The 22,366-nt window shown below is 36.5% G+C and overlaps 1 protein-coding gene across 1 annotated transcript in view; it reads left to right on the top strand.

The window, feature by feature from the left end:
• Positions 1-22,366, top strand: part of TEX14 (testis expressed 14, intercellular bridge forming factor) — an 84,668-nt gene that overhangs the window by 33,746 nt on the left and 28,556 nt on the right. The window contains exons 3-16 of the mRNA XM_072416449.1: positions 183-297; positions 1,053-1,218; positions 2,534-2,667; positions 5,178-5,259; positions 5,338-5,468; positions 6,343-6,456; positions 8,178-8,301; positions 10,149-10,327; positions 14,786-14,937; positions 15,970-16,160; positions 17,120-17,207; positions 19,070-19,815; positions 20,258-20,328; positions 21,781-21,860. Of these exons, the coding sequence (XP_072272550.1) occupies positions 183-297; positions 1,053-1,218; positions 2,534-2,667; positions 5,178-5,259; positions 5,338-5,468; positions 6,343-6,456; positions 8,178-8,301; positions 10,149-10,327; positions 14,786-14,937; positions 15,970-16,160; positions 17,120-17,207; positions 19,070-19,815; positions 20,258-20,328; positions 21,781-21,860 (2,373 nt within the window). The remainder of the gene's footprint in view (positions 1-182; positions 298-1,052; positions 1,219-2,533; positions 2,668-5,177; positions 5,260-5,337; positions 5,469-6,342; positions 6,457-8,177; positions 8,302-10,148; positions 10,328-14,785; positions 14,938-15,969; positions 16,161-17,119; positions 17,208-19,069; positions 19,816-20,257; positions 20,329-21,780; positions 21,861-22,366) is intronic.

Here is a 22,366-nt window from a genome sequence, read left to right as displayed (position 1 = left end):
GTAGGTTTCCTTTGTGTCACATATTTCAACTAAATACATGGAATATTTGTAATACAGAAATTAAAAAATCCATTACAGTAAAAAAAAAAAAAAAAGATTACAGTAAATGTTATGGTAATCTTTATACTAATTACTTAAAAGTTGCTGAAATGATGGTATGATTATCACATGTTTCTTTCCAGGAATCTTACCTGATTCAATAAATTCCCATGGCCAAACACCATTGTTTGTGGCTGCATTACTTGGACTTCAAAAGATAGTCGATTTGCTCTTGGAATACGGATCCAGTCCAAACCAGTAAGTTTTAATGCTCACCAGTTTTGAAACAGCTTTTGCATGTACATCTGGTCATACAACACTATTAGTTTGTGTTTTGTTGCAACATAATGTAAATTAAACATTGTGATTTTATGTGTCTAATTGTTGTGATAGTCTGACCACCTAAAAACAGATTGTCTGTTATGAGATTGCAGATGTATCAACCTACTTTTTCTTGTAATATTTAAACAATCCTAATAATTTGATTTCCAAACACATAAATGCAGCTTTTTTTAATGCAAATTATATTTATTCATTTTCTTGTATTTTTAAAGAATGTTAAAGAACATTTTAAAGCTTTGAAATTAAACAAAACAAAGTTGGTGGACTTAAAAGGTTCTGTGGTATTCTAATTTTGATTGCAGTCATTTATTACCAATTACTACATAGGCATTTGAGGTTAGGTTCACTTTTTAGTTACATTTTTCTTTTTGGAGTAATTTATCTGTAGTAGTACTTTTCTGGTTCCCTTAGGAAATAGGTAAACACCAAATTACCAAAGCTCATGGTACTTGCAGAAGGAGGAAAGATGCTCTACAATAGCTGTAAAGCCATTGTATGAAAGTCCCCTAAAGTAATGATTTATAGGGTAGGCTGTGATTACTCTCCTTTCGATACAATCACTTCTACTAAAACACCAGTTTCAGAAACACCTTTTTATTTGTTTTTTTTATCATTTTGTTTACTTGCTATAATTAAAAACCAAATGAAAATTAAAAAAAAATATTTTATAGTCGCTGCTTTGATTGGAGCACACCTGTCCACGCAGCAGCATTTTCCTGTAACCAATGGATTATGAGCAAGCTTATTGATTCAGGAGGAGACCTACGACTTCATGATGAAAAGTCCAGAAGACCTTTTGACTGGGCGCTAATGGCAGGACAAGATCAATATGTGCAGGTTAATATATCCAAATTACACATACCATAAAAAATGATCATTTCTTATGTGCAAATTGCTATTATTTTCTTGCTTCGGTATTCTAGTGCACGCATTGTATTTTCAGGTATAAGTAAATAAGCCAAGGTAAGCTGAGATGTTACCTATTTGAAACCATAGGAAAAAAAGAGTTGCAGTGTTTGACACTATATTTAAAATGTTGCAGTTGCTTTGTAAACATTCCTAAAAGAACTAGATATTCTGCAATTGCTAGTGACCTAATGGAGGGGGACAGCTGCCATGGTTCAGGGTTGTGAGAAAGATGTAACTGCTACCTCATTGCCAGTCTGAATTATCCTTTAATCTTTCATTTGCAAAAAAAATCATTGTTACTTTACATACAGGAAATATTTTTTCCATATTCCTTTAAAATGTTTGAATAAATAAAGGCTTTTATGCTCACAACAACTCAAACAATACAGTCAGGGTACATTCACCCAAATAATGATAAAACACTGCTTTCCTATACAGGTTTGTTTGTACTTGCATGTGCACATGTTCCACTTACAGCTGCTGACTTAGTGCCAGCACAGCCAATTATTATTATTTCCACAAGAAAATATTTAAAGATCAACTTTCACACGATTTTCAAGCTTGTTGAAAAATCATAGACATCAAGCTCATATGTGTTTGCAACATGTGCAACACACCATGTAACTGTCAGGATGCAATGCTTTCATTGATCACATCACAAAGGCATATGTCATTAAATGTCTATCTGTACAGGGAAACCTAAACAGGCCATCTTTTAAATAACTGGAGGCAAATAGGATTTCTAGTTGAGCATATGACGTGCTAAAAAGGATGAAAATATTTTAGAAAGCCACATTCTCTAGTGAATCTAATTATTAATAAATAGTATTTATATAGAACCAACATATTGCGCACCACTGTACATTAAATAGGGGTTTCAAATGACAGACAGATATAGACAGTGATACAGGGGGAGAGGACCCTGCACCAAAAAGCTTACGGTCTTACTGCTGGTTTTGAAGATCCCTTTATGAGCGGTTTGGCATGGCATCGTACATCACAAGCCGTATTTACCTTAACCCTTCTTTCATTTTTTCTTTTCCCCCATACCTGGATCTATTTAGTTATTGTTGCATACTCAATGTTACATTCATTGGTTGTTATGTCTCCACATTGCTCTATGGTTCTTATTGAAATAGTGGACTAATTAATTTAGAAACCCTTTTAAATTACATTTTAATCCTTTCTATAAATAAAGAATGTTTAAAAAATAATAGGTATATTTTCTTGCTTATTATTTTAGATGCTGGAGTTCATTGATCACTGCTCTGCACACGTGCATGTTTTGATCCACGGTTTTGATTGCAAACACAAGAATGTTGTTACATCACAGGAATTCATAAAAAGCCCATCTTCAACTGGACTTCTGTTATCAAGGTTTTACGTTAGAAGTAATATTTTACATTGATTGCATGATTGGAATTTTTAAATTTAATATACTATTATAATTATGAGAATTAGCACAGCTACCAGCAAATCAACCACATTTTGCTCAGTTCAGATGACAAGAAAACGTAGGTGGAGGTGAAAAAACAGGTCCTACCCCTCACTTTTATTAAAAAAAAATCAAAACAAAAACCTTTACCAGCTAGAATTTCTCTTTTATATATATATACTATGTGACATAGATAGGGAGAAAAAGAGTGCCGATCTCACTGCGCATTGAGATGGGCATTTTTTTTCCCAAGGAGGAAAATGCTCTGTCTGGAGCATTTTATTATTATTATTATTATTATTATTATTAATAATAATAATAAACAGGATTTATATAGCGCCAACATATTACACACCGCTATACATTAAATAGGGGTTGCAAATGACCGACTAATACAGACAGTGATACAGGAGGAGAAGACTCCCTGCCCCGAAGAGCTTACAATCTAGTAGGTGGGGGAATAGCATTTGCAGGCATGCGTTGAAGGAGCAGCAAGATCCCTCCTGGGATCACTCCTGGGTAGCAGGAGGGTCTGCGCTCCTATTCTGTTTTTAGGGCCTTTTTTTTAAGGGTTTAAACCCCCTCCCAAAAAAGAAGGTAATTTTCACCTTATATAAAAGGTAAAAATGTTAGTTTAGGTCCACCTTAAACAATCTTGGTAGAAGATATTGGACTAGTCGGAGAGGATGGGAAAAACCACAGAAAATAAAATCCAGAACCATTGCAGTTTCACATAGAAAAATAGATGATGAGATGTACAGGTAGTCCCTGGGTTACATACAAGACAGGGACTGTAGGTTTGTGCTTAAGTTGTATTTGTATCTAAGTCAGATAATAACATTTGGAAGTGTGGTGTCAGTTACTGTAAAAAAAATCTTGACTGTGAGTTAATCACACAGCAAAAAAAAAAAAAAAAAACTTTATGGTGCCCAGTCATTTATTAACTTCTGGAGCAAGCTGTGCTTTGATATGCGAAAAGAAAAAAATGCAAAGTTAAGAGAGGTTGTAGAAAAGCTCATTGCTTAAGATCACCCACAACCTGCAAGCCATGCAAATCACCCCCTCCCCCCATAAAGCATCTGTCCTTCACACGAGCCAGCAGGGAAGCCCCATTTGTATCTAGGAGTGGTCCATAAGTCCGATGTCCCTGACTCCGGGACTACTTGTATATTCTATTACTCTATTGAGTATAGTGACACCAAGTGGGGAGTTAATATAGTAGCTGCTAGCCCAATCAGGTATAGGGAAACCTAGTGGAAGAAGTCTATATTGCGCAGGAGAGACAGGTGTAGGTTCATAAATACTGTACAAGTTGTATGTATTGTTCATAACTCAGGGCCACAGGATCGCTAGGATGGGTCCCAGATGAGAGATATGTGTCTCCTTCATGTAGAGCCAGGGCTCTTTAAAACCAGGAATAGCAGAGAGGAATTCTGCTAGGGTTGCCGTTTTTAGTTTCAGGGCCCTGGACTCTGGAATGGGAAGAAAGGAACTGGGTCCACCCCTAGGTTTAGGCTACAGCAGACTGGGGATCTGCTGTAAGTAGCACAGGTGTGCTACTAAGAGACATAGTGGAATTGCAGCAGATAGCCTGTAAACAAGCCTGTAGGAGAGCTGACAAAAAACAGTGTTGCTTTTGTCTGCTGTTGGTGATTTGATTTACTTAATGGACAGTGGAAACCTCCCTAAGAACTGTACTACAGAGGATTGTTTCCTGGACTCAGAGGACTCTGCATTCTTTGCCAGCTGATGTAAATTACCTATATGGACTTGCACAGTATACAAACAAATCTGCTGCAAGGACTAGTCCCCCTCCATATCACAAAATATACATATATTTATATATATATAATCATATACAAACAAGCAATGTTACATTACAATTCTTTTAACAATCAAAACATTTTTTTTTTTACATTTACACTTTGTAAGTGCTTAATTCAGCTGTAAACCAATAATGGCTGTTATAGCTGATTACATACACAGCATCAATGCCTTCCACTTAAAAGTACAGTCCAACTTCAATGCCCGTGGTGAATACTATAGTATCTTAACTTTTATTACATGTATTATTTTATTCCTATGGAATTGTTTAAAAAATTATTTGTGTTTAATTGACCCTTTAACTGGTCTCACTGACCATCTCTAATTTTGTTTTATTTTTAATATACTTTTTTATAGGAGGAAGTGGGAAGTTCACATAAACCTAAACTTCTTTAAATGGATGGTGTTGACACTAAAATCTTTATTTCTGCTGTTGGCAGTTGATCTTTTCTATTTTACCTTTTTTATTTGTTTCCTTTTTGTTTGTTACCTAGTTACTTCTCACTTTATTTACAGATTTTATGTTTCATCAAGCTTGAAAAAATACTCAGTAAAAACTATATATATATTTTTTTTTATTTCTGCTGTATTTTAATGAAACTAACTCATGATTTTTGTATTGTTTTAGAAATGTTGATAAATCTCTCTCAAAAGAACATGAAAATAAAAAAAAACTGTTGAAAAGAATTCATAGCTTTGGATATGGAGAGGTAAGACCGGAAATGTATTTTATTACTAAGCTGTTAAAGATGTGTATTTGTGTTTTTCTCATTGAAATTTTATTTTAGCTTTACGTAGGTGACAGCATACAGGTGGGCTTCATAGCATCAGTTCCTTTAATTCATGATGTAAGCATTGTACAAGATGACCACAAGCCTGCTTTCTGCTTTACTGCTGGACCATATATGAGAATGACAAAGTAAGGTTCAGGGCCAAAATATGTATTTGGCCATTAGGTGTTTGATGTATGATACATTCTAAAATGGTGTTGCATAACAAATAGGTAAATAATTTTATTGCTAAACAGAGACCCTTCATGAAAATTGACTAACTTTAACTATTTGTCACACTTTCCCCGAACAGAAATAGTATAAAAACCCAAACTAGCACCAGACACCAAGTGCCTAATATATTAAAAAATAGTTTCCTGAGCAACTTTAACTTTAAAAGTAGTGGTTTAGTTTGCAGTCTACAATGCCCTATTCTTTGTAATTTTGTGGTCCTGGAACTCACCGGCTGGTGACACATTAACACACACCTATAGTGGCTTGCTGTCACTAAAATACAAAAAAAAAATGAAAAAATACCAGAAGTCATCAATCAGATTTAAAAAAGAACTCCAGTCAAAATGCATCTTTATAATAATTAAAATTGTGAAATTTTTTTTAAATGCTACTAGCCTAAATTCCCTGCATTCATTTTAGCATTTTGTAATTTGCTAGTTAAGTGTGCACAGTGTCTTGAAAAGGAGGTTACTTTTTTTTGTCTGACCTCCAGACTGGATGGGCAGCATTATAAATCATGTTTTTAGGTAAAAGCAGTTCTCCTGTATGTATTTCAACTAGGTATTTTGCAAGAAACTAGAAATATAGCAATTCCTGATTCAGAAAGCATAAAAAAGAAAAAGTTACATAATATGATTTAAGGAAGTACAATCCTACTGACCATGCTGTACACAGTAAAATACACAACATTGATATTAATTTTCTTTAGTATCTTGCATAGGTATTTAGCTAAATGTTTTCACCTAATGTATAAATTTGCTATTTAACTATATTATACTTTTTATGTAGTTTAATGTGGGGGTGTACAGAGGTTACAGTAAAGGGCCCCAAAGTGATGACTCATGAAAGCTGCAGTAAGGAGCGCTTTGCTGATCTTCTTATAGAGGAGCTGAAAAATATCAGGTAAAATGAAAAAAACTGAGACCTTCAGTGATCAGAAACATGTGTTAGACCTTTACAGTAGTTATGGAAAATTCAAATTTTATCATGTATTGGAAAAAGTGTCAGACAGACTTTTTTTTTTCCAAGTGAAGGTCTTGGTGGTCTCTAGGCAAAAACATCCAATACTACCAAGTCTCTCTTCTGTTTCCTCCTCCTGGTCCCTTTACACACATGGAATGAAGATAAATGTGTGACTTTGGCGAGAGTACCAATGTCACATTCCCCTTTAAAGGTACAACAGTAGTGGCTAGAGTACCTCTTTAGGGCCTGTGTCTTACAGTATTGACACAGGAACATAACATCTTCCTTGTCAGGTATTTCTCTTCTTTATCTGATAGTCCACCAGTTCATCCTTCCAGATCAGCAATTTTATGGCACGGGTCATGTGATTTTATATCTATCCAGGAACACATTTAATGATATTCTTCATATTTCCACCACACAATTCAGTACAAAATAGTAGATTGCTGAATCATAGGTTTATCATCATAGCAATCATTTAAAGACCAAGTATAGGTCTCCCAGGCTGAAGCTCAGGAAAGCCTGGAAACCTTCTTTAGTTAATTCTGGTAAATCAGAAGTCTCAGACCTGTCTAATGTGGTCTTGTTGGACTCCATATTTTGTTCTGACTAATCTGTTGGCTGTCCATTCATAAAACCATAACCTGTGGAATTATGAATTTAGCCAAAAGAGGAGTATCCTTGGTTTGTCCACAGAGCATCATAACATATGTCAGTACACTCTCTTAGCCCTTCTGCCCCTTTCTCTCATTGCACAGTCTTAGCAATAACTGCTCTGTGTATTGGCATAAAAAATGCTGTGAAAGCCTCACACATAAGATCTCTGTTGCTCAGGACAACACCACTGACAGATTGAGTGCCATAGAGAGCAGTGACTGAACAACAACCGGACGTTGTACAAGCAAGCTGGGCCAAGGCAAAAAAACTTTCATTTGAGTATATTTCATTGTTATTCCTTAACATTCCTTCCTTTATTCCTTTTGTTGCTATTGTTTGTTTATTAGTCTTTGTTTTTCAGTCCATGTTTATGCACTGCCTTTTTTTGTCTTTTACTTATTAAACACTATAAAAAGTTAAATATCTGAATACTCTAAGTAGACCCAAAAGTAAAGTCTGAGTCGTCCCTGTCTGAAGTGGCAGTGGGTGAGTTCAGTCAAATCACTCCGAGTGTGTCCGGCATCTGGTCCTGTGTTGTCTTGGCATCTGTGCCGGCGCTCCGGGCGCCGCAACTTTAGTCTTCTCTTCCTGGTCTTACTCCTATGTCACCCGACCCAGGTGCGAGATTGGGTGATGTAGGATGAAAAAAAAATTGCAGATCTTACTGCACATGCGTGAGATTGCCAAATTTTTCTCTTTGGCCAAAAAGCGCCCAAGAGCCTCCCAGGATGCCTGACGTAGGTATACCAGGAGGCTTTGCACTCCCATTCATTCTCGACCACCTAGGAGGCCGAGAATTGGGGGGGTGCTGCACCCTTTTTTTTTTTTAAAAGGATGTTGCACCTAAAAAAGAAAAACAGAATTTTTACCTTACATAAAAGGGTTCTCTACCCTGTTATGTAAAATGAAAATTCTGAGTATAGATACACTTTAAATGCTATCTTTACCTTTTTATTTATTATGTTGCAGTTTGAGTAAACATGGCAATCTTTTTTCCTTTACAGCAATCTACACCATCCTCTTATTCTGCACCTGTTAGCTGTGAGCACCTCATTTACTCTGGAGAGAATACAGCTTGTATTTGAAAAGGTCGCTTTTGGTTCTTTGTACAACATTTTACATGAGAGGGTAATTTCATTTTTTACTTTAAACACAGTGTAAGCTGCTTTTATGTTAAAACAGTGTTTAAGTTCCTAAAGTAGAAATACAGTTGTACTACAGCACGGTAGTGAGTTCTGATTAAAAGTATACATTAAAAAACAGTGCAATGCTATGTGAGGTAGGGTGAAAATACCAAAAATAAATATTAAACAAAGAGGAAATAAATGAGGAAGAAAGAAATATGAGGGTGTCCATCCAGGTTAGGCTCGCAAAACCTACTGCCAAAAGCCAGAAGAAGAGGAATATTACTCAATCGGTACGGAATTCCACATACCCCACAGACAGCAGCCAAACTGACCATGTTTCTGTGATAGTATCATCATGGTTGTGTAATTGCGCCATCAGCTCCTACATATATTGTATATGAGACAACTTATTTGCCCTGTCAGGGTCTCCACAAGCAGGTAGAGCGGGATCACCTGAGGGGTGGAGTGTGACACAGGGTTTTCACCAGGGCACCCAGCAAGGAGTGATGGGCCAGTAGCCTTGAGGCCACCATGCTTGTTGCTGCTGGGGATCACCCTACCTGCAGAGAAAAGCTGGAGCGGCCTCACTGTGGAGCGGCCGACCCATGGAGTTAATTCCAGGCACAGGTCAGGGCAGGCAGCAAATGCAAAGCCAGAGACCAGGCACAGATCAGAACAGGTGGCAAATAGGTGTAGTTGGAGTTTTGGCACAGGTCAGGGCATGCATGGGGCACTGCAGGATGGTTTAGTGGGGAGCGCTGTTGGAATTGACAGGTACTGTAACATGCCCAATAGTGGGCTTAGTGAGATGAAAGCCCCTATGACCCGATTAGAAAGGCAGAAGATAGAGATCCAAAAAATGATGGATCATGGGGCATTGCCACCATATATGAAACATATTACCCATCTCCCTTCCACACATCCAACAGAGGTCCAAAACCATTCTAAGTAAAACTTTTTTGACTAGCCTTATGGGTAAGTACAAATTTTTTTTGAAAAGGTCTTCTGGAGAGACTAGTTTGTGTTCCTGTGCTTTCACATGGTAGAGGGGACAGGGAAACATCTGTTGAATAAACATTAAGTAAATGTGTGTAAAATTAATTAAATTGCGTAAAACCTAATAAGTTTGACATGATTTGTAATAGAAACATAATTTTAGTGTCATTATAAATGGTACAACTTATATAATAAAATATGTTTTTTTCCTAACACTTAATTGTTTTATAGTTAATTATTGTCAAACTAGAAAAAAAAAATCACTTTTTTCATATTACATTTTGGTAAAATATTTGTCAATAGATTGCTAAAAATAAAATAACATTTTTAAGGCTATATTAACAAGCAAAACACCATTTTTACCAAATAAACTGTCAGATATTTCATTTTCTACTAAAACTGAAATGATCAAACGTTTTTAAATAGAACAACAGGAGATATTAAACATAATAAAACTGCCCCTCAGTTTTACTTTGAATGTTCCCTCTGGATTTGGACCTCTGTTGAAGGTGTGGAAGGGAGATGGGTACAAATGTTTCATATATGGTGGCAATGCCCCATGATCCATTGTTATTTGGATTTAGTGAAGCTGGGTGATCCAAGATAACTGGAATGGATCTGGTGCAGGATGCAACATTTGCTAGCAAATAGCAAATTACTTTGAAGAAATGTTTTCCAGATTTGCTGAATTACCTAGCTTCACTAATCAAGATGTATCCTCTCCAGCCTTGGAGAGCTTTAAAAAATCAGGCACTGTGTATCACAGTGGCTTCTCATGGACAGAAGTAATGTGTTGTGAATTAATGTAATTTTTGCAATATAGAGATTAACTATGGTATATGAAATTTCCAGCGTTCAGAATTCGTGTTAATGCACATGGAAACTCTAGTGAATACTCTACTTCAAGCAATCGATGCCCTCATGTTCCTTCACTGGCGTGGTTTTATTCACTGCTCTTTTTCTTCACATGCCATACAGCTTGTATCCACAGGACAGGCAAAGATAAGCAACTTTGAATACATGATACAAAGGTAAATTAATGCTTGTAATTTCTGAAATATTTGTACAATGTGGCATAACAAAGTGTCTAGTATAGTCTACATTTTCAATAGTAAAACTGACCTATACACATTTTTTTTAAATTTTGGATTGAAGTATTAGATCTCCTGTCATGTTTTACTGTATTTAGAGGCTCCGTTCGAGAGATGTCTCTACTTGCTGTCTGGTAAAAAAATTGGCATGCCAGAACAGGAAGTGAGGAAAACCCACTAGGTTATGCTAAATATGAATCCTAAAAATTCTGTTACCTTTTTATTGTCTGTTTCCTTAATGCAGATGCCCACCCCCATGTCTGGTTAAAGGGTGTTTCAAAAACAAGAGTTGAGGGAAATCTTAAATGGAGCTCTGGTTGGCAATAAAACCTGATTTTATTTTAACTTTTTTTAATCTAGTAAAAGTAGAAGCCGCATTACTAATTTTTCTATGTTGTACTCATGGTCTGGACTGATCAGTATTTAGGTGGAGAGTCAAATTTTCCAAAAGGTTTGGGGCAGTGTTTGCCAACCTTTGGATGTTACAGACCACTAATTTCAGGGACTCCAGACTGCGCATGCAAGGGGAGCCGCGTGTCACTCAAAGGGGAAGACACTTCCCTCAGAGTGATTTCATGATGCCAGAACCCTCCCACTCTCTCATCACAGGTCCAGACACACCCGCCCAACGTCCTGAGCCTGCAATCTATACAGGAGACATGGTCTGCGACTCTGGTTGGTGCGACCCCGCTGGGAGACAGACCGACCAGAGCTGTGAAGCACAGATTGGCGACCACTGGCTTAGGGCATTACTTCTGTAGGTCAACAGCTACGTCACCCAGTGTGCCAACATTAGAGTTAGCAGTTTGTTGTAGAAAGGGCATCTTTTTTCATAGCGGTCAACATGACTTCTCTTCTTATAGCATGCTTTTTCTTGGCGGGACTGTCTCTGAGCATGTTTCTCTCTAACTGTTGTCTTTTCGTTGTCAGCCCTTCTTTAACAGGACTCTCTCTCAGCAGGTATTTTGTTTATAGCAGTGTTTTACATAGCAGACTATCTACAAGAGTACTTATACAAGGATTAAATTACCAAACCCAGTCCTGTCAAATAAAACGTTATACTATTCTTGAAAAAAAAAAGCCGAAATGATTCATTGGCTTTAAAAAACCTTTCTTTACCAAGGCCACAGAAAATACATAAAAAGTGCTATGTAAGTATTCTAAGTAAATATTGAAAATATGATCTCTAGAAGAGTTAATACTAAAATTACAAATACCGGTATGTATGCAAGGATGCAATAGGAATGGGTGTGTTGAAATAAACAGTAATTATGGAGAGCTTTAAATCATTCACTCTACACTTCTACTTTGTCTTCAACAGTACAGTCTATAAAAACACTTACCTTCAATCCCGCAGGGCTGTCCGATCGCTCCGGGGGTGTCCTGCATCCGGTCCGGCGTCATCCTGGCATTTGCCCTGGAGCCGCCATCTTCTCTTCTTTTTGTTCTTCATCCTACAACACCCAACCCAGGCGGCGCAAAAAGGCTCCTTCTGGGCATGCCCGAGATACTTTGCGCTCCCATTCATTCTCGACCGCCTAGGTGGCCGAGAATTAGGGGGCGGTGTTGCACCCTTTTTTTTTCCTCCCGGGATGCCTGACGTAGGTTGAACTTAAAAAAATCCCCCAAAAAAACAAACACAGAATTTTTACTTAACATAACTAAGGGTTAAGGGTTAACCAAGGGTTGTCTACCCTTTTATGTAAAGTGAAAATTATGAGTTCAGGTACGCTTTAAGTTTCAAGATGTTTTTTTTTTTTCAGTTTTTAAAAGGGTCTGCTGCTAAATTCCATTCAGATCCGCTTCATTTTCAAAAGTATTTTCAGCTATGAAATAGGATCAGAAGTAACATCTACACTGGTGTTTCAGCCTATACATTGCATATTTTCCAGAACAACCCAGACATCCCTTTTTGGGAACAAAATTATATAGTTATATTACTATCAAGGAAAATAAAAAGGAAGACAGAGGGCCGTACTTTATATAAAGACAATTTCTCATATAACAGTTGCTTTGTGACAGGGCACATGGCAGTCTATCTTTCTGTTAAATCACTGCATATATGGGCACCAAGGTGGCTCAGAGGTTAGCACTCTGGTCCTTGCAGTGCTAGGTCCCAGGATTGAATTATTATTATTACACAGTATTTTTATTATAGCACTATCATTTTACGCAGCGCTGTACATAGTCATGCCACTGTCCCTCATAGGGGCTAATATAGTAATATTCCAATAACCTCCCTAGCGGTTCATTTCTTTACGGTTTTATATGTCTAAAAGCGGTACATTGTTTTTCATGAAAATTTAAAAAAAAAATACATATTATACTCATACCAATATATATACTGTAAAATAAATGTTCTTGAAAACAATGTACTGCTTTTACACATATAAATCCAATGTATTGCATTCAATACAGGTTTTTTGTATTGAATGCAATACAAATGGATTTTGAATTTCCCGCCGTGCTGGCAACGTACACACGCACCGATGTCACCAGGAACTCCCTGGTGACTCATCGGGTGCAGAAGCCGGCCAGAGGAAGAAGGAAGAAGACAGAAATTGTGGCAATGGACGGTGGCGGATCAGGAAAGGCTGTATTTACTAGTACCTCCCATAGAATTACCTACCCTGAGTGTGACTTGGGGTTACCACTTTTAGCAACTTTTTCTACCCCAAGTCACACTCAGGGCTACCGCTAGGGAGGTTAATATAGTCTAAGGTTAATTTTTGGGGGTAACCAAATAACCTAATTGCATGTTTTTGGGATGTGTGAGGAAACCCACACAAACAAGGGGAGAACCTGCAAAGTCCATAAAAATAGAGCCCTGGTTGAGATTCGAACCTGGGACCTAGCGCTGCAAAGGCCAGTGTGCTAACCACTGAGCCACCATGCTGATTGAGTCCTAATGCTTGATGCTTGATTGAATCATCATCTGCATGGAGTTTGCAGGTTTTCCCCGTGTTTATGTGGGTTTTCTCTGGGTACTCCCGTTTCCTCCCACATTCCAAAAACATGCTGTTAGGTTAATTGACTTCCCCCCAAAATTGACCTTGGAATGTGTTAATGACGTATGACTATAGTAGAGACATTATATTGTGAGCCTTTTTGAGGTACGGCTATGTACATGACTATGGATTTTGTAAAAGCGCTGGATAACATGTTGGCGCCATATAAATACTTGCTAATAATATTATTAATAATATGCTGATAACAATCTATTTATAAGCATTGACAAATGCTGTTGTAAAAATATGTGTAAAAGTATCCGAAAGTGACTAGCACCTTTTTTGCAATCCTCTGTTTCAGCGCTATGACTTCAAAAGGGGAGCACTAGATAGGGGGACAGTCAGATGTGCCTCATGCAAATGTGCTAACTAGAAAAATGTCGATAGTAAAACAAAGCATAGTGTGCAGAAAGAAAATCTAATTAGTGCCCTGCTTCTCTTTTAGAGTCAGGCGGGGAGTTGACAGAAAAAGTAGTGTAGTCTGAATTTATTTTTTTATTGCATTTTAATAAAATAATTACATTTACAGATACATAAACACATTTGTATAGCATCTGTACAACAAATACCTTCTGTTGTATTCAGCTTTAATTTGCCTTTCAAATGAGAAAAATAGGTGGGGTGCATCAAAAGTGTCTGCAATGACTCAAGATATTCCCAGTCAGGCCTGTTAACTACCATGTGTTCCAAAATCTTTAAAAGCTAGACATACATTAGGATCCCCCTAAAGCATATTACTTCTGTTCCCGCTAATACTAGAAACACCTTTCTTTATTTAGTCAAAGTAGTGAAAGATTTTTATTCTTCTGCTTTTAACGGAACAAAGTAGAATTTTACATAAAGAGGGAATTTATCAAGGATTCAACATGACATTTGCCTGGTGTTTGCCCATTTTTCCAGATTCAATTTTCTTCTACATTCCTTCTATTTAATGTAGTAGTATTTGTGCACTTTAAACAACAATCATCAGATGAAAACAAGATTTGCTGAGAATCTTCCATATGCACAATTAATATAACAACATTCATCCAAAATCTCATCAACTAAAATATATTTTCCTGTAGTCCTGAAATGTTCACATGTTTGCCCACCACAATATTCACACTATTCCATGCTTCTTTCTTCCTAAGCTGTGGATTTGCTGCTTATGAAGAATAATAAACCTGTTTTTGTGAAGGTTCTGGTCTCCCATGCCTAATTTGTACTTTTTTGTAACAAAAAATAAGTTTGAAACCAGGCCACTCTCTGGGCATAGCTAGCTAAATCCTGTGAATATTTTTTGAAAAATGTACTTATCATTTCTAAATCATCATTTCTGAATATAGTTATTTTTCAATATTAGTCCATGTGTTTGCAATACCAAAGTAAAATTGTAACTTTTGTCCACCAGCATTGATGACAGAACAAACAGCGATGTTGCATATTTTCCTATTCCTGATCAGCTTTATCGCTGGTCATCTCCAGAAATAGTTTTACGAAAGAGTGTGACTGTAAAGTCTGATCTTTACAGCTTCTGTGCAGTCATGCAAGAATGTTTAACAGGTATGTTCAAGAACTGATTCTTCTATGTCATTGGTATGTATGCTATAGGTGATAGACCTGTAACCAATTTATATTTGTACATAGAAGTGTAAAGTTGTTAACCATGTGCGGTGCACTATTCCTTTACCTTATTTTAGTACACTGAACATAAGTAAGTAATTGTCACTAGGATAACCTTGGTGTCCTATAGTCATGTCATAAAACACAATTCCCCTATTTACTAGTTCAGTTAGTGCTAGTTTTAGTCTTTATGTATAGTTATGTATTAGTTATCCAGTTCAATGTAAGAGCTGTGCAAGTGGGAAAGAAAATCTGTTACTGACATTTTTTATGTCAGGCAGTCTTCCTTTTACTTTTTCTTGCCCTCCTTATGTCAGAGAATGTGGCACATTTTGGCCCAGAAAATGTTGTGTCAAATCTGAAGGAGCAGAAAAGAAATTGTGACTGTAATTTCTCTTTAAGTCTGCAAAAGACATTTAGTTTAGCAGGACATCTAAGATATAACATAAAAAATGGCAAAGATACTGGAAATTGTTAATGGTGGTTTGTAATGCCATGTCTTGCTGAAGTGGCCAGATTCAAGCATCAGGTTTGACAAATTGGAGCTGTCAAAGACAATCTTTCTTTAACACACTTTACACAGCTTTATCTACTGCTGTTCAACAACCATGAACAAGATTTAGGAGCAAATGACCCATAAAATTACAAAATATTTTAACTTGTAAAACGGGAGAAAACATATACAGACTGAAACAATGTGATTTTATTTTTTTTAATTTTTAAATAAATGTGGTTCAAAAACATACCACCCAACGCCTATTGATTTTATAGGCATTTCTGTTGATTACTCTTTGATTACTGTTTTGAATGATAGCAGTGATGGCCACTTTGTACTTGTACAGTACTTGAAATCAACACTGAACTACATTTTGCTCCTAAATCTCAGGTCTGGATGGTACCTGTCAGCCTTAGTTATCAAAATAGAATTTCTTGAAATTTAGGCTAATAACCCAACAATTATTTTCTCTACAGATTGTCTTCCATGGGATGGTTTTGATGGCCCAGCTATTAAGCATGCCATGGTTTCAGGCCATTACTTGGATGTTGATCCAAGGCTCTTTAAGCCTTTTGATACTATTGCAAGAACAGGTTTACAAGCCAAGCCTAAAAAAAGAACAATGAATCTCCAGGACATCAAATACTTAATTAAGAATGAGTTTAGGGTAAATCAAACCTAGATTTGTATGGATTATGTACAATATGTTATGAATTATTGACAGTAGCACCTACAGACAGCATTTCTTTTGTGGAGAACATATATAAGAATTTATTTAGATTACTATATTGTTCATTAGCCCTTCTGAACCACGAGGCAGTCTGAAGACAGTTTTGCCTTTAGTTTAGTTTTAGGTATTAGTTATTAACTATACAGTGATACCTCATCTAACAAAGATAATTTGTTCCGGAATTACACTCGTTAGCCGAAAAGAAAATATAGCTCAATACAGCTCATGGCGGCTGAAGTTTGCTATTGCACATCCACAAATGCACTTGTTAGCTGAGTCCATCTTTGTTAGCCGAGGCCGAAACTCAGCAGAAAAAATGTTTGTTAGCCCAAAAATTCCTTAGCAGGGTCACTCATTAGCTGAGGTATCACTGTAAATATATTTCATTCTACCATGTTTAGATTTTCTGATTGGGAGCTTGTGCTTTTGTTTGTTTTTTCTCAAATAGAAAGCAACTCGAATTCTGATTGAATGTACTTGGTAATTTGTACATACAATAGAACCTGTATAGTTTACCACAGAGTAACTTCTAATGTGATCATTTATTCCGATCAGAAATTAAATCAACAGTGACAATCTGCCCTTGCCCCAATGTAAAGTAAAAAGGGAGTCTTAGAGACAAGTGGCTTTGCATTCAGACACTAACGAAAATTGGGGTGTTGTCATTTACCAGTGGTCAAATATTATGTAGGTTTCCATTTAGTCATTGCAAACTGTTGAAACCTATTTGAATGCCATTGGTATGCTTTCCTGTGTTTCAGTATATTTTCAGGTATGTCTTTTCTTATTATTAATATGTTCCTATCTAATTTTTCTATCAGTTGGATTTAATTGGTTATTCTTTATATGAGCTTAGGAAACTATATGATCAGCGACGCTTTGTTCATGTCTTTTAGGATGCAGTTGATGGGCCAACACATGTTTCTAGGAAAGTTAACACAAGAACTGGTAGTATACAGCATACAGAGCAACAATATCCTGCTGGTATGTTAAATATTTTGGGGACATAGATATTGAAACTTGATCTTCTTTTTGTTATTGACATTTATGTATACTCTACGCGTACACACACACGCCTTACTATCCCTAACACCAGTAAGAATGACTCAGTCCACAATGCTCCATTGTTTTTCTCTATAATACTTGTGGGATCTGCTCAAAGACACTAAAATGTTAAGCTGGGTACACATGGGTATTTTATTTTACTTCCAATCTGATAAAACAATTGGTTCTAAAGTAAATTGGTAGAAAATGTACTTCCTACCTACCTAACAAAGTCTCCTTGATCAATTGTCAAACGATTGACATCTTGGTAAACCTTGATTGGCAATACACATGCATCTAACAGTCTTGCACATCTCACAAAAAACTTTCTGACTTTCTCAGAAAGTGACTAGTAGGTCAGATTATTTTGGGTCAATAAACCAATTCCTAAAAAAAAAAAAAAAAAGGTTGATTGAATGAATAATTTGTCAGCAGACATGTCCATGAGTACTCAGCCTTACACCCTTATCATTTACAACCATTAAATATTTGCAAGCAATAAAACTGGCATACATGGTATTCCCCAGTTTTTCTCCTCGTTAACCATTTGCCAACAGTGAAATGTAAATTCACACAGACACCCTTCAATTCCCCAAATTACTGCAACCATAATGAGACCTAGAGTCTAAAACACACATATCTGTATCCACAGTATCCTATACACATTCAGGGGGTCTGTTTTCTGGCATACAAGGTTTCCCCCCAATACCCATGCCCCAGTGGGACCTGCATTCCCGCACAGATGCATATAAACCTACGTCCCCTAGTAATTGATGGCACCAATTATATCTTCCTTTAACACAACTAGCAATAGTATTGAAAAATAAAAAAATGTTGCTGGCTTGGAGAAATCATGAACATACATAAATTAGTAACTGGAGAATAATTATGGAGCAGAAGTACAATGTAACATATTTTGTGTGCGTTTTGAGGATTTACCAGTGGGTACTTATTATGTGTTTGATATACTTTACTTGTCAAATCAATGTATCCACATATTGGGTATAAAGTACCTGCAGTTTTTTTGCAGCTCCATATAAAACTTGTTTTATTGGTGGGGTTTCAGCAACTGCTGCTATAACAAAGAGCAAAGTTCAAGTAAAATACAAGTCTCCTTATTTGAGCCAAAATAATGCAGCTCATCTTCAACCAATACAAATTAAACTTTATAATTACTTGTAATAGCTCAGAGCCCATAGTTTCAGAGTCCCAAAGTCTTCTACAGTCCAGTTTACAACTAGGTAAATAGTCCATTGTTTATAAAGCAGCCTTCAGGCAGGAGAAATACAGCACAAAGCTCAGCCCTGTTTGCCGTTTGCATGCTGCTTTCCCACGTCAAAACAGACTCCTCTGATAGTACACCTGTGCTATTTATGGCCCAGACCTCCTGTCTGGTTAGGGCAAAATCCAGGTGTGTATCTGAATGGAATAGTAATGCTTACCCAGTTCCCCTGAAACAACTAATAACTAATAACTCCTTCTATTATACATCCTCTTTTTACAGAGCACATACCCTATATAAAAGGGAAACATATCTTCCGTCCAGGATGAATCCCTGCGGTCCTGTACAGCTTACTTTTGATGATTGTAAACATCTATAATAGTATCAGTTCTGCATCCAAGCTGATATATATTAGCTTAGGGACTTTCCTGGACCTGTTTTGTGTCCAGCATATTAGTAGGAACTGTGTTTTTTTCCTGCTGCCTAATCAACAGCAAACACTTATTTAGTATGTTAAGTTTGGCAAACAAAATAGTTTAGCTTTGTTTTCCTATCTGCTTAATAATTGTCTGATTTACAGATGTGCTTGAGGGAGTGTCTGAACCAACTTATAAAACCAGTTTGTTTGAGAATGATTCTACAGAAAAAAATTCTTTAGAGTCGCAGACAGACACGATGTATGAAGTACCAGAAGAAGCCAATGCACTTCACTGTGACATAAGGTTATTAGACAATAATGATTGTGTTAGCTCTTCAGCATCATCATGGAAACAGTCTGTGTATGAAACAAGTTTAAGTTCAGATTTAGAGGATGACACTGATTATGAAAGCCCAACACAAAGTGACACTTGGCGAAGGGCAGCAGAAAGATTGACGGATGGACTGACTTCCATTGTGGCTTATCATAGATTTACTTTGGAGAATCTTATGGACATTCAGAAGTTTCTGCAAACTCCTACAATTGTTCCTCTTTATGAAGAAACAACAGATCAACAAATCAGACAGACTGAAAATGTCCAGATAAGGGAATTGTCAAATAAGTGTTTACCTCACATGAGCACAGATGAAGTGGATAACAAAGTCACACATTTCAAAAGTAAATTGTATGCTGAATGGTCTCCGGTTGCCCCCCCTCAACTGTCTTATGTGCCCCCCCACATTCCTTCAAGTTCTAGAAATGCATTTGATGAAGAGCAGATAGACCCAACAAGGATACAGAGTGATTGCTTTGGAGGCACTCGGAGAAAGACTGTACAGATGAATAATTATTGTAATGCTGACAGTAAATTTAAAAGGAATATTCACCAAAATCCAGTAACTACCCAGGTAATGTTTGAATCCTTTTTTGAGGTATAATGGGAATTTACATCAGGTATGTGTTGGGAAAGCCTACCTGCACATATACTTCAGATATCGGATCTGAAGCTGGGTGGTTTTTGCAACCTCTATGTACAATAATGTCTGACATAAAATACAAATTACCGCTGGTCAACAGTATAACAAGCAGTGATTTAGGAGCAAAGTAGATATGACTGTGACAGGCCCTTCTATTATAAAGGAAAAGCTCTTAATGTTAGTAGATAAAACAGAGAAGCTAGGAACTAACAGGTTATACTTGTGATAACACTAGACTAGGAATTTTTGGAACTGTGCGTGTTTTTCTGATGTTTTTTTTGTTGGATACAGTATTTAGATTACCACTAGAAACTAGACTTTTTGTTAAAGTTTTTCTTTGTGATATTTAACATGACATGTTTTTTTATTGTAGATTAATACTTGCATAACTTCAAATATATCTGGCAGCTGTATATCTGATGACAGTGGTCTTGTTAAAAAACAGTAGGTATTTAAAAACAAATCAACATATAATATCAATCATCATAAATCAGCATCTAAATATGGTAATTATACAAAAAAAAACACAGACTAGTATAATCTACAGTATTGTATTTAATTTTACAGTAACTAAAATTGACCTAAATTTACTAAATGCACTTTAATTAGAATGTTTGGCAACCATTAAATATCTAAGTCATACAAACTACAGACTGCACACTTCACCTTGGTCCAGACATCTTAAAGATGCTGGCAAAATGATCTACATCAGTCTTGTTCTCCAGCAGTTGTTTCCTCTTGCGATGGCTGTTATTGAGTACAATAGGCATTCAGTGTTGGTCAAATTTCACCCCAATATTTGTCTTGATTTGGTAGCAAAATTTGAGTCATATTTTTTACATTATTTATTTAATTTAAAGTTTTAAAGTAGAAATATGTTAGAATCAGGACTGACAGCCTTGGGGACACATATTATAGTATTCTAAGACTAAGGGTAATTTAATATGTAGAATTTGACAGCTTTCAAGTAAAATGTTGTTAGAATCAAAAGGTAGAAATCTGCCTAAATGTCCTTGACAGCGTGCAGCTGTACCTGATGTATAAAGGAACACCAAGCACCCTAAACCCTATTTTAATCCTAACTCCACCAGCCAATGACAGCCTGTCATCCATGCAGTGGTTGATAATAGATATATAGTACAATCCAGTAAATCCAGGCAGTAGCCAATAAGAGATGCCCTGGGCAGTATGGTAGAGCCGGGACATTTATTTGAGAAGCCTGTCGTGCCAAATCTGATCAGCTGTGTTAAGCTTTAATCATATGGACCGAATGACTGATATTCGGGTATAATTTAACACAGACCCAAAACTCAAAAATAAGGCTAATAGATACCTTTATTTGGACAAGTGGGCATCATACTGTGAATATGTGGGATTCTGTGTGATGTTGGCTATGGGCAGATGAGGCTGATAAAGAAGACAGAGGAGTAATTTTAGGAAAGGCGGTGCATGGCTGTCAGTGATTTCTATTGCATATTCTAACTGTTTTGTGTAAATTCTGACTAAAGGTAATTATTTATACTTGTACATTATATATTGGGTAAATTAGTTAAGTGAGGTTTTAAAAAATGATTGCTGTGGTCTACTGCTGTGGTCTACACTTTGAACATATTTACAGTTTATACCTATGGGTGCCCAGATTAGTCCCAGATTAGTTGTTCTTTGACTCCACCAGTATAAATGCTTCATAAGAATGGATAGGGCATACACTTCAAAAAACAGAACAGAACTCAGACTGAAAAATAGGGACCAAAGTTTGAGGAGCTCTACCCATCAAATCACAGGCAGCAGGAATAGTCAGAGGGGTTTAGTTCCACATCACCCAAACCAAAAAATACTGATTAGGTTCTACCTAAAGAATGTTCTTTCTTACCTAACTATTTTGTTATTAAACAGGTTTAACTCAAAGAGAAGTTCCACTCAAGAGTTAGAAAAAGTTTCACATGGTGGGCATAGAAAAACACCAGACTGGACTCGTAAGTCCTAATAAATCTAAAGTGAATTGCTTGTCTTTATTTTGTTTTTATTGTTACATGAACATCCTATCTTCAGAACTTGGCATGTTAAAGTATATGTAAAAAGGCTTTCTTGTTGTCAGTTATCAATCACCACACAAAAAAAAAAAAAAAATGAAACCTATTTAAATACCTAAAAAAGTTTTACTATTTGTCTAGTAGAAGTCACATTCAACTGTGCTTGTTCTTGTAATATTGAAGAAGTTTTTCAGCTCTCCAAGCTGCTGTACCTGTTTTACCAGTGTAAGAGACACCCCTATGACTAACTGATACTAGAGCATGTCCATTCTGAAAAAAAAGGGCTGCCTGTTAACAACCAGCCCTATCTTGGCAGCACAGCACAGTCCACAGATTTAGGATACAGGAAATGTAGATAATTAGGAAAATGTAAATAAAAACATAATTAACGAAAAAGTTACTTAGAGTTTCTAGCCATATTTAACCAAAGACATTAAACCTACTTTAAC

The sequence above is a fragment of the Pyxicephalus adspersus genome, chromosome 1 (genome assembly GCF_032062135.1).
Source record: "Pyxicephalus adspersus chromosome 1, UCB_Pads_2.0, whole genome shotgun sequence".
In the NCBI taxonomy this organism is placed as follows: domain Eukaryota; kingdom Metazoa; phylum Chordata; class Amphibia; order Anura; family Pyxicephalidae; genus Pyxicephalus; species Pyxicephalus adspersus.
The sequence above is the reverse complement of the archived record's forward strand: the minus strand, read 5'-3'. Positions and strand labels throughout refer to the sequence as shown.